This window comes from Ictidomys tridecemlineatus, chromosome 2 (assembly GCF_052094955.1).
Source record: "Ictidomys tridecemlineatus isolate mIctTri1 chromosome 2, mIctTri1.hap1, whole genome shotgun sequence".
Classification (NCBI taxonomy): Eukaryota; Metazoa; Chordata; class Mammalia; order Rodentia; family Sciuridae; genus Ictidomys; species Ictidomys tridecemlineatus.
Genome location: NC_135478.1, coordinates 20,105,657 through 20,117,715, shown reverse-complemented (window position 1 = coordinate 20,117,715; position 12,059 = coordinate 20,105,657). Strand labels below are relative to the sequence as shown.

At 41.9% G+C, this 12,059-nt stretch overlaps 1 protein-coding gene across 12 annotated transcripts in view; it reads left to right on the top strand.

Moving 5' to 3' along the window:
• Nktr (natural killer cell triggering receptor) overlaps positions 1-8,680 on the top strand; it is a 46,987-nt gene extending 38,307 nt beyond the window's left edge. For 8 of the 12 annotated variants that reach the window (XM_078038055.1, XM_078038050.1, XM_078038052.1 and 5 more), the window contains 5 exons: positions 1,825-1,920; positions 2,940-2,996; positions 3,731-3,757; positions 3,936-4,040; positions 5,834-8,680. In XM_078038055.1, coding sequence (XP_077894181.1) covers positions 1,825-1,920; positions 2,940-2,996; positions 3,731-3,757; positions 3,936-4,040; positions 5,834-5,921 — 373 coding nt within the window. In that variant the 3' untranslated portion in view covers positions 5,922-8,680. The remainder of the gene's footprint in view (positions 1-1,824; positions 1,921-2,939; positions 2,997-3,730; positions 3,758-3,935; positions 4,041-5,833) is intronic. The other 4 variants (XM_021735039.3, XM_005337932.4, XM_078038051.1 and 1 more) reach the window with 3 other exon arrangements.
• The last annotated feature ends 3,379 nt before the right edge of the window (positions 8,681-12,059 follow it).

Sequence of the window (12,059 nt, the reverse complement as noted above, 5' to 3'; positions counted from 1 at the left end):
GAAAGAGTTAAAAACAAAACAAAAAATAGAAAATTGGTGGTGGTAAGAGGTAATAAGTAGTTACATTGCATTTTCTTTTCCTTAGAAATATTTAATTGATTTACCTATTTTATTCATATCCCCTATTATATTGTGATTGCTTTGTATCATTTGTACTGATTTAATTTTTTTTTTGTAGTTGTAGATGGACAGAATACCTTTATTTTATTTTTATGTGGTGCTCAGGATCGAACCCAGTGCGTCACGCATGCTAGGCATCTGCTGTGCTGCTCAGCCCCAGCCTCAGCCCTGTACTGGTTTTTTGATCATTTTTTTTTTTCTTTTTTTTTCTGTATTCATCAGCTTTTCTTTTTCGTTTACTCACCCAGACTTCTTATAAAAGGAGCCACTACTTGCCATCTATAGTGACTTTCTCTACTTCACTCCTCTGTTGCTTGCTTGCTGTCTTCTGTGCCTTCTCTCCACACTGTTCCCTGAACTCACTATTTCCCCACCTACTGGAAGCCCTGGGCCAGTTCTCCTCATTCTTCTCAGACCATTTCATCCTGTGTCACAGGCTCTCCCTCCTCCTGTCCCGACTCCTTCTAGGCCCAGAGAGCTGGTGAATCCTGGCTTTTTCTCTCTGTGTTCTTATCACTGGATAGTGGCTGCCTGTTCAGCTACTCGAGCTTCCTATTTGCTCATGATCAGCTTTGCCATTTTTACTTAGACAGCTATGATCTATTGGTGATGCAAGCCATTCTTCTTCACTTGCCTTTCTACCCTTGACTTTGGAGTAGGTGGTATCTTATTTAATAAATGGAAACAATAGGCATAAAAATGCTAAGGAATTTGCTCAGTGGGTAGTAGACTGAGATGGTTAAGCCTGGGAACTGCCCTCCCTTCCTTTCTGGTTACCCACCTGGACCTGGCCCCCCCAACTATGCTGTAAACTGCTTGAATTTGAAGACTATGTCTTAATTCTTTTTCAGTCACCTCATAGGATTTATCTGTAATTTTTGTTTGCATAAATTGACTAGAATCTCATTAGAACATACTACATTCATTCTCTTGCAGATAAACTGGAAGCAGGTCGTATATTCCAAAACATAAGTACATCATGAATAAAATCTATGGAGATATTGCATAAGTAGCTATACACACTATTCCTGAATGTCAGGTTTAAAGTAGAGCAAAGAAGGTAGGGAACCAACTGAATTCAGAGGAAAAGAACTGGGGTTCTTAAATATTTTATTAAATATTTAATATTAAAAATAAGACATGATTAAAGTATAAAAGTAATAAAATGGATAACCCCAGCCCCTTTTTTTTATTTATTTTGAGACAGGGTCTTGCTAAGTTGCTGAGGCTGGACTTTTTCCTCTCTCCTAGAGTTAACCATTATTCTAAGACTTGTGTTATTGTTTTATTTTTTCTCTTTACATTTTAATCACAGATATTTCTATTCTCACACAGTGTTATTTTTATGTGTTCTAGAATTTTTTATAAATAAAAGCCTTTTACACATGTGGATGTTCTATACTTGCCCTTTTCACTCAGTGTTGTAGTCCTGACCTGTATCTCTGTTGATACACATAACTGTAATGGAGATTTGGACCATCTCCTCTTTTGGTATTACAACTGGGGCTCCTATGAACACATCCATACCACCCTTTTATGGTTCATTTCCAGATTGCCCCATTAGCAGTGTCACTGTCATGTCCTCTATGCAGAGTTTGTGAGAGACCTTTCTTCTTGTTTGTATTCCTGTCATTCCCCACCTGTAATTAATTTTAACATTATGAGTTAATATAATCGTGTGTTTCTCACTTGTTTTAATTGTAGATCAAGAAGCTATTCTAGAAGTCGGAGCAGAGGATGGTACAGCAGAGGTCGAACTCGAAGCCGGAGCAGTTCCTATCGGAGTTACAAAAGTCACAGGTGAGTTTGTGGTCCTGCCCCACACTGTGGTCTCTATCAGGACTGCTGTTGAAGGATTTGCGTAGGCAGAGTGGTGTAGCCATTAAGAAGAACCTTATCATTGCTGAACACCAGACTGGCCTGTCGTCTCCTCTAGTTATTTATTTATTTATTTATTTATATTGTTTTAGTTGTAGGTGGGCACAGTGCTTTTATTTTATTTATTTATATTATGTGGTGCTGAGGATGAACCCAGTGCCTCACATACGCTAGGCAAGCCCTCTACCACTGAGCCACAACACCAGCTCTCTTAGCTTTTTATTTTAAAGACTTATGGAATTCTTTTGGATAGTCCTCTGATGGGACCTTATCACAGTGAGGCATGAGAAGAAAAAAAAAAAAGAAGCCTGTGACCACTACTTCTGCCTTCTCCAAATGCATCTCCTTAACTGTAGTCTCTAGCTATAATCACCCCTTGCCTTGGGTTAGCATTGTGATAGGATTACAGGGAGGGGGCCAAGAGGGAGAAGTCTGTGTTAGCCACATTTCTAATTCACCAGCTTCTGTCCCCCTTTGGACTCTGAGGTGTGCTCCACTGCTGTAACTTCATTTATGAGTGACCTATCTATTTGGACCTTTCCCCCTCCCCACCTAGTTCACAGACCCTTTCCAGTGACTTTATGTACATCTCATGGAAGAACTGTATAAAACTTAATCTTTCTTCAGAAACCAATGGGCTTTTAAAGATTCTAGTGTACATGGATATAAAAAGAAAATATAGTTGGGGCTGGGGTGGTGGCTCAGGGGTAGAGTGTTTGCCTAGTATGTATGAGGCACTGGATTTGATCCCTGGCACCACATATAAAAAGTAAAATAAAGGTATCATGTCCATCTACAATTAAAAAAAAAATTTTAAAATATATAATTACAAGATGTTGCTGTATTTTCACTTTGATGGACAAAAAAAAAGTCTAGAATTTTTATAAAGCCTGCCTTGCCCCAATCCACAAGGTGATGGTCTTTCCTGTGATTCATACTAGGACATCTAGCAGGAGCAGATCCAGGAGCAGCTCGTATGATCCCCACAGTCGGTCCAGGTAAGGACAGGAATTGGGTACCCACCCACAGGGGCAAATTGGAGAGGCTTCATTTTATAAACTCTCAGTTCAAAGTGTGGTGGACATTTTTTTGTTTTGTTTTGTTGTGATTTTGGTGTCAGGGATTGAACCCAAGACTTCACACATGCCAGTAAGCATATGCTCTACCACTGAACTGTACCCACCACCTAGCATATTGTTGGTTTTTTTGTTCTTTTGTTTTTTGTTTTTTATACTAGGGATTAAACCCAGGCACTTAACCACTGAGTTAAGTCCCCAACTGTTATTTATTTAAAATATTTTTGTTGTTGTTGATGGACCTTTATTTTACTCACTTATTTATACATGGTGCTGAGCTACAACCCCAGCCCCCTTTTTTTTAATTTATTTTGAGATAGAGTCTTGCTAAGTTGCTGAGGCTGGGCTTGAAATTAGTGATCTTCTGACCTCAGCCTGCCAAGTCACTGGGATTACAGGCACATATCACCATGCCCAGGTCACCTTGAATTTTTTATTGAAGAAGTTAAATGTATTTGTGTCTTCTGTAATCATACCATTTGTAAATGAGATCTTTTTGACAGTTTTTATCTGTCAGCCCATTATACTTCAGTGTCAGGATTATAACTAATATAAAATGGTAATACCAGGTGTTTGTTGAATATAATTGCCTAATAAGATCTATGAGATTCAGTCAAACTAACTCAGTGTTAATTTTGTGATATTTTTCAATGCAGAAAAGAAACATTTTTCTCTTTAACATGGTAAGTCTGATTTAGGGCAATTACTAAATGTTTCTAGTACTTGTTATACAACTGTGTCCTCACACTGTCATTGAGTGCCTGTGTTCTAAGTTAAAACACTCTTAGAGACCTACAAAGAAATGGAAATCTCTGTGAATATTTGAATGGGAAAATTTAGTGTGTGTTGTTGCTGTTGAAGCAGGTCCTACACCTATGATAGCTACTACAGTAGGAGTCGGAGCCGAAGCCGGAGCCAGAGGAGTGACAGTTACCACCGAGGCAGAAGTTACAACAGGCGGTCCAGGTGGGTCCTTCCTTTAGAGCACATCAAGTTCTTAAGGGCACTTGGTGTGTAAGGTGATGGAAGAGGACAGAAATACTCCATTATCTTCTCAAATTTCCAGAATCCACAGGTAGCTGGTAGAAGTAGCTTTGTTATTATGAGTCATCAGGTAATATCTATTGGTGGTGGTTCATGTTTGAATCTAAACTGGGTTCTTTAAGTATTCACATATCATTGAACAAATACTTCTTTTAGGAGGAGTAAAGGGAAAAAACAACAAACCATGTCCTACTTCCTTAAGTTGGGTTACTTGCTAGAAATAGCCAATTTATCATTTTTTAAAACAAAGACATAAAATAAATGTTAATATCAAGCCAAGCATGGTGGTACATGCCTGTAATCCCAATGACTCTGGAGGCTGACAATCAGTCATTCAATCAACAGTCAGCAAAAAAGGGCTGGGGATGTAGCCCAGTGGTAAAGCACCTCTAGGTTCAATCTACTGGACACAAGGGAAAAAAAAGAAATGTTAATCATCATTTGTTCCAGTGGCAGAATGGAGGTTTAGAGTCAATTATTTAGTAAAATATATTTTTCATGCAAATACACACACACACACACACACACACATATGTATTATGTTGTATGTAATGTATTTTGGCTACTGCAGAAGTCTTTATGGTGACTTTTGTAATGTTTCCTTACAGTGATCTGGACATTCTATTGCCTAAGATGGTTCAGGGACTCACTGCTCTCTTCAGTTAGGCTCAGGCTCCTTGTCATTGCATGCAAGGTTCCACCACTTATGAACACCATCTCTGACTCTTGATCCCGGTGTCTCTCCTTTGATGTGCTGAAACCTTTCCTTCTGCCTAGAGACATAAGTGCCCTCTCCACCATCCCCCATTTTGCCTCTTAAAATAACTAATCCCACCTACCCTGCAGGTCTCTACTGCAACTCCACTGCCCCTGGGAGTCAGGAAATACAGCCCCTTCAATGTGCCTCTGAAGCAGACTTTGCTCCCCTGGGGTTCTCATTGCTTCTAACTTAATTGCTTTGCACACTATTCTATATTATCCTTGAGCTCCAGAAACTATATTATAGTCACCTGCCCCACCTCCCCTTTGATGCCTACTGTGACACTCAATATATTTTTTTAACTAACTGAAGGGTAACTGTGACCAGGTCCTCTTGAGTCAATATCCCAGTGGCCTCGTTCATGTGCAGATCCATTTCTGAACCCCATTGGGCCCAAATTTTGGTGTCCATTCCTTCAGTGAAACTATTTATGCATCTTCCCCCTACTTACTTCCTTAGACTAGCTAATCAAATATTGATCATTTTGGGTAACACAGAAAATTATTTTGCTTCTCTGCATGAATGGATTTCAAGTAAATGTCACAAGCGTGAAGTTTTTTTGTTTTGATTTTTGGTACTGGGGATTGAACAGAGATATGCTTTACTACCGAGCCATGTCTCCAGGCCTCCCTTTTTAGTTTTTTGTGCTAAATTGTGAGACTGACTTTGAACTTGAAATCCATCTGCCTCAGCTTCCCAAGTGCTGGAATTATAGGCCTGTGCCATTGTGCCTTGTTCTTTATTTTTATCTTAATCTTGATATTGCTACCATATATCATTTTAAACATCCTGAAAAGTCCATAGTAAAAGCCATAGTCAGAACTGTACTTGTCTATCCCCTGCGCTTGCTGTAGCAATAGTGTATTGAAGTCACTCATATCAAAAAGGAAGATCCAAGAGGAATTGAAAGGATGGATAGTTAAAAGGTTTTCGTGTGTTTTGTTTTGTTATACAGGAGTTGTAGATCTTATGGCTCTGACAGTGAAAGTGACCGAAGTTACTCTCATCACCGAAGCCCCAGTGAAAGCAGCAGATATAGTTGAAAATGTCCTTTTTTGATACAAATTATATCGTATTTGTAAATATCTGATAACTTAAAAAAGTTTAAGAAACTTAATGGCAGTCTGTTGTTCTATTTCAGTATTAGAGATGAATTTCAAAGACAATTGTTATTCATTTACATGTGTAGAATAATTTAAAATACAGATGTCTCCTAGAAATATTTTTATGCCACATTTTACAGTAGCCAACTTTGGAATTTTCATTTTCTTGAATCAAGAAATTGTGAAATCTATGTAAGTATAATTTGCAATATTATTTTAGGTAGACTATTTCTTTCCATCTCATGTATTCCTAAGAATACAGATTCTTTTTGCCCATTTTTCAGGTTTTAGCATACATGCTGCCAAGCATAGAACTGTGAAGAAGAACTGTTAAAGGCGGCCAAATGTTTATATACCAGTTGTACAGTCTTATAAAAACAAACCACCCGAATCCATACCAATGGTAACCAGGAGCATAAGGCAGTGTGGCTCTGGGGTTCTTAATTCATACATTGCTTCTTCGCTGGCTCAATCAGGAAAGCAGTCATCATACTGCCCACGGTCTGCATTATTTCAGGCTGATGGACAAGGTTGAAAAGAGAAAATCAGCCTTAACTATAAATACCTGCACTGTCTCTAAGGAATTAGTACTTTGTGTGCTTTTTAATAAAAACTATCAGAAGTTTAGATTATAAAAAACAATTATATTCCAGTTCATGCTTTGGTGCTTGGTACCTTTTGGTGCCTCTCTAAGCATTATTCTTACATATTCCACATAATAATACTATGAGAGAGAATAAGGAATTTCTTTTTAAATCACTGGCACTGAAAATGGTTTCTTCTGAGCTGTCTTCACTTTGAATATTGGGGGGCTTCTCTCAAACATATGTGGGTTGGGGGTCCCCTGGAGCAGGCAGGATTGGCAGTGGTGGGGGTGGACACTTAGGTCTACACATGTGTGTGCTTGTGGAAGAGTGGATTAGAAAGGGAACTTCAAGAATAACACTGGAACCTTAGTTGCCACCATCCTGGAGCCATTTTACAGGGTTTTACTTTGAAGTCTTTCAAGTAAAGAATGTACCACAGCGGCAGCAGAACAGTTCCAATAGCATGTTTTTCTCATTTGTGTTGCAACCCACTAGTTCAGTAAAGCCTTGCTTGACCTGAGTGAACCAGAAGAGAGGGCTGTAGAGTACTGTATGTCATATTTCCAAGGCTTTGGGTGTTCCTCCAAAAATAATTGGACCTGTGAAAACTAGTACTGATTTTTTTTTGTTTTTTTTTTTTTAATCTTCAATTTGAATTCCCCCCCAAGTGTACTTAATCACCTTAGTGCCAATTTAATCCAGTTATGCAGGACAAATTCATTTTGAATGTTGGTGTAGAAGTCTGTGCCATCCTGCCCCAGGCCTTGCCTGGTATATTTGGGAAGTGGAAAAGAGCCCTCAGATGAGGGATATGACAACCCTGGATGGATGGGAGGGCTCACTCACCACATTGGAGGTACTGTAATTCTTATCCAAGGGTTGGGGAATGTAACTCAGGGGTGGAGCATGTGCTTAGCATGTCTCCTGAGTCCCAGGATTCAGTCCCCAGCACCAAAAAATATATACAGCTGTCAACCATGAGAAGTAGGTAAACCAGATTAGGTGGTCCATTGTTTATCAAGTCAGAAGATATAAGTACATTAGGAAACAGAACTAAATAAAAAATCAGTACTTGATCACACATACAGAACAATGATTGATTCATATTAAGGATTTTCAAATATTGCCTTCAAAGGCGGATACTGTTTTAATAACACTAGTCGGTGGGGGAAAAAAATGCATTCAGAACCCAAAAAGAAACTACTAAATCTAATTAGGTTCAGAAAAGTTACTCTTGGGCAGTATATGAGTTGTAACTGTATGACAAATTCTTCCAAATTTAGTAGTTTAAAACAACACCCATTTCTTTGGTTCATAATTCTGCAGCTTGCGGGTCCAGCATGTTATAGCTGGATTTTCAAGTCTCACGGACTGAAGTCAGGGGTGGGCAGGGCAACTTTCCTTTATGAAGACTCTGTTTCAGACTTGTTCAGATTGTTAGCAGAATACGTTTCTTGCTTGCCTCAGAAAGGGGCCTTTTGACTCCTTTAAGGCTGTCCACAAACCAGCAGTGGCCCTTCCAGTCCTCCTGCTTCTCATGCTACAAATCTACCTTCCTCGTGTTTTAAGTTCCAGGTGATGAGATCAAGCCCCAGATATAATCTCTTTTAAGGTCAATTGTGCCATAGAAATGATGTAATAAAAGGAGTGGTATCATATTCATAGGTTCTGGGGGCTGCTAGTGTATAGAAGGCAGAGAGGCAGTGACTTTGCCTACGCCTTAGTTATGGGTTAGATTTTATCCTAAAAGGGTAGAAGCCTCGTGTGTTTTCTCTACAGACAAGGATGGCCCTCTGCTCAAGTGTTCAACTTGTGTGTTTACTGAAGTGAGCTACAGAAATAGCTTTTCTTCCTAAAAGGGGATTGAACTGTATTTTGAAGTTATTTTTTAATAAAACTAAATTATGTCATATAATGTGCTTCTTAATAGAAAATCATTATTGGACTGGTTTTGTAACGTCCTGTTTACTGCAAAGGAAATAGCTGGTATTGTTCAAAAAATATAGAAAATACTTTTGTACATACTAGCAATGTCTAATTTGTATACACCTCAATTTCCCTAAAACTTGAAAGAGGGACCTTGTAGAAATTAAAATATATACTTAGTCTAAATCTGTCTGTGAATGTTTCATCTTTTTTTTTTAAGTATTAAGTTTTAGGTGGACACAATATATTTTACATTTATGTGGTGCTGAGGATCAAACCCAGTGCCTTGTGCATGCTAGACGAGCGCCCTACCACTGAGCCACAACCCAGCCCCCCTGTTTCATCTTTCTTTACTCACCCAGATTTCAACTAGTTTGTCTGAAATGGGAAAAATAAATCACTGAGCATCTTGGCTGACCTAGCCAGTGAAGAGACCTTCTGTTTGCAGCTTACTGTCTTCTATTTAGTGGTGGGGCAAGAAATGGAGCCAGGGAGAATGTTAGAGCTGTTACCCTACAGAGATAGGCATCAATGGCGCTTGCTCTCCCTCTGGAAATTCCAGATTTCCTTTAGGCTTTGTCATCCAGCTGAAGTGACCTGCATACAGAGGTCTCTGCTGAGGAGGAAAGATGCCCAACCCATCTGTGATTTGCTGCCTAGGGATGGTCTGTGTACTCTCCATCCCCCCCCCCCCACCTTCCCCAGTAGCAGTTTACCAGGCAGCCAGCAAGCTAGCGAGGGGCAGATCTCACCTCCAGAGACAGCATTCGTGGTGATATTTTTAACACACACATGAGAATTTCCCAGGCAAGTACAATTAACTTTCTCCTCAGAGCTCAAAGGAATGTGTGTTTTCTTAGTGAATTAGCATAACTTTTCACTTGCAGATATCGAGTTTTCTAAATTAACACTGGACTCCAGAAATTGTCAAATCTGAATGTTTTGCTTTAAATTTTAAAATGGTAGAGTGTGTTAACTGTGGGGAAATCCCCTCAGGAAGTTCTTCGTGGTCTTATTTTGCAGTGAGTTTTTATTTACATTCTGATATACTGATAAGCTTGATTAGTTGGGCCATATTGGGAAATGTGTCAGGGGCTTTGGTCTTGACTCTGAATTAGCTAGGCATTAATTGGATGGAAAGAATTCAAGGAGAGCTGGGGTTGTGGCTCAGTGGCAGAGTGCTTGCCTCTCACATGTGAGGCACCAGTTAGATTCTTCACACCACATAAAAATAAACAAAATAGGGCTGGGGATGTGGCTCAAGCGGTAGCGCGCTTGCCTGGCATGTGTGCAGCCCAAGTTCGATCCTCAACACCACATACAAAGATGTTGTGTCCGCCGAAAACTAAAAAATAAATATAAAAAAAAAATAAACAAAATAAAGATATGTTTCCATTTGTAGGAGGGAAAAAAAAGAATTCAAGGAAATGCCCCTCTTTGCAGTCATAATACTGAAAGAGAAAAGAGGCTCTGCTTGGTATTAGAAGCCTAGCAGCAAGTGTTCAGCCTTGAAGGACTTTTGTAAACTAGTATGGCCAGGTGGCAGCCTTGGAAGCCATGCCTCACAGGGTGGCAGTGATTGGCTTCGGATTTCCAAAAGACACTGGTTTTAGCAGTTGGAATTGATTGCTGCTACTGCAGACCTAGAGAGGTGAGAGCACACATTCCCAGGAGGGGCTTAAGAGTGAGCTGGCAAGAGTGCTGGGGGGGGGGGGGGACCTCAGCTAGGCACTGTGAAGGCTGCAGCCTCTTTAGTGTTGGGAGGGAGCTGGATACCCTGAAGACACCTGATCCCTGTATTGCTGAGAAGCTTCAGTGCCTGAAGGCACAGGCAAGAGCCTTTGTGGCCACACACAGGGACCAAGGCTTTCATGGTTTGTTTTCTTTCAGAGTTCTGACTGCACAGTGCCACCCTGCTGCAGCCTCCCCTCCTTGTGGGTCAGAGGCCCCCTGTGGGTGCTCACCTCTATGGGTAGCAGCAATCAACACCAACTAAAAACCAGTGTTTTGGAAACCTGAAGCCAGTCCTGCCACCTTGCGAGGTGTGGCTTCCAAACCATGCTAGTTTGTGGCCAAGTTAGGGGCCAGGGACAAGCACTCTGCCTCTTGGAATGCCCAAACCCACTACTCACCATTTGTGGTCCATTGGGCTCCATTTAGCTCAGCTCTACAGCATGCAGGAAAGACCCAGGCCAGTGAGGGGGATCCCTTCAACCAGGCAGAGCCTCGAAAACATGGAAGGAGTGACCTGAGGTCTCAGGGACAAACTCCTGTACTCCGCATCTTGGGCCCTGACCCTGGGCCTCTGATTGCACGTTTGATCTGCGGTCAGTGGTCCTCTTAGCTCATGAACACTAAAAGGGTATGTGTGACTGGTACAACCAGATGTGATAGATAACTAAGGGTGCTCATCTCAGACCTGCCTCCCATTAGGCCAGGCCCAGAGTGTTTCAACAGCCCCAGGTCCCCCAGCAACTAAAGTCTACCACCAGGCCAGATTTCTAGGGGAAGCTGAAGTAAAAACCCTACTGACCTCACATTTCATGCCTGAAGGATCTGTGGTGGATAAATGCTTAGAATTATTCATCTATCAAAGTGGCCCAGGGGTCACCACCTCTAGGAAGTGTGGAGTCCTACCACATTCATGGTGGATGGGCCAGGCTGAATCCCTAGTGAGAGTCTGGCATCTCCTCTTGAACCAGCAGGGCAGGAGAGAATTCTAGAAGCTGCCAGGAAGGCCTGGAATGCCAAGGTCTTGATGTTGATACTAGGAAAGGGGACCAGGCAGGCTGCTGGTTTGCATTAGGCCCCACCCTAGGGCAGCTGTAGCCTATTAGTGCTGGGCCCAGACAATGCAGAACAACACAGGCACAACCCCACACCCAGGAGATCTAAGGCCCTGGTCAGCTCCCAGTGGGTGGCTTTGAACTTTCCTGCCGCCCCTACCAGCCCCATGCTGTGTTCCTTCCTCAGCTCAGCTCCACACTGCTCCCTGTCCTGGAGGGAGGCTGAGCCCTGCACTCTGCCCTCCCTACCCCAAGCAGAACCTGTTCTTTCCAGGTTCTGGGTGGGGGAGTGTGTGAATCTAGCCAAGTCTGGGGATACTCCAAGCACAATCTGGGGCATGGAGCCTCATCATGAGAGAGAAGCTGAGGGCTAGGTACTTGGGAAGTTTCAAGAAATCCCAGGAGCTGTACTCCAGAGGCAGGGGCATGCCTTTACTGACCACCACATTCAGCTCCAGGTGGCTTACTGAGCTCTGCCCTTGCCAATTGAGTGTTCTGCAGACTCTGGACTCCCTGCAATTCAGTCCCACTCACCCCTCCAGGAGGTGAAGTTCCCTGTGTGTCCCTCACCAGGCCAAGAACAGTGCTGCCTGTCTGCCAGCCACATACTCCCACTCAAAGAGTATGTTGACCCCACTGCACCCATCTCTCCAGTTGCCTGCAGTGATACCTTGTTTCCTCCCAGGCTCTGCAGTAGTACAGCTGAGGGGAGCAGCCCTTTGGGTCTCCCAGACTCGACTCACAGGGCTTCTTTACAGGTCTAGTGTACCCAGGCACCA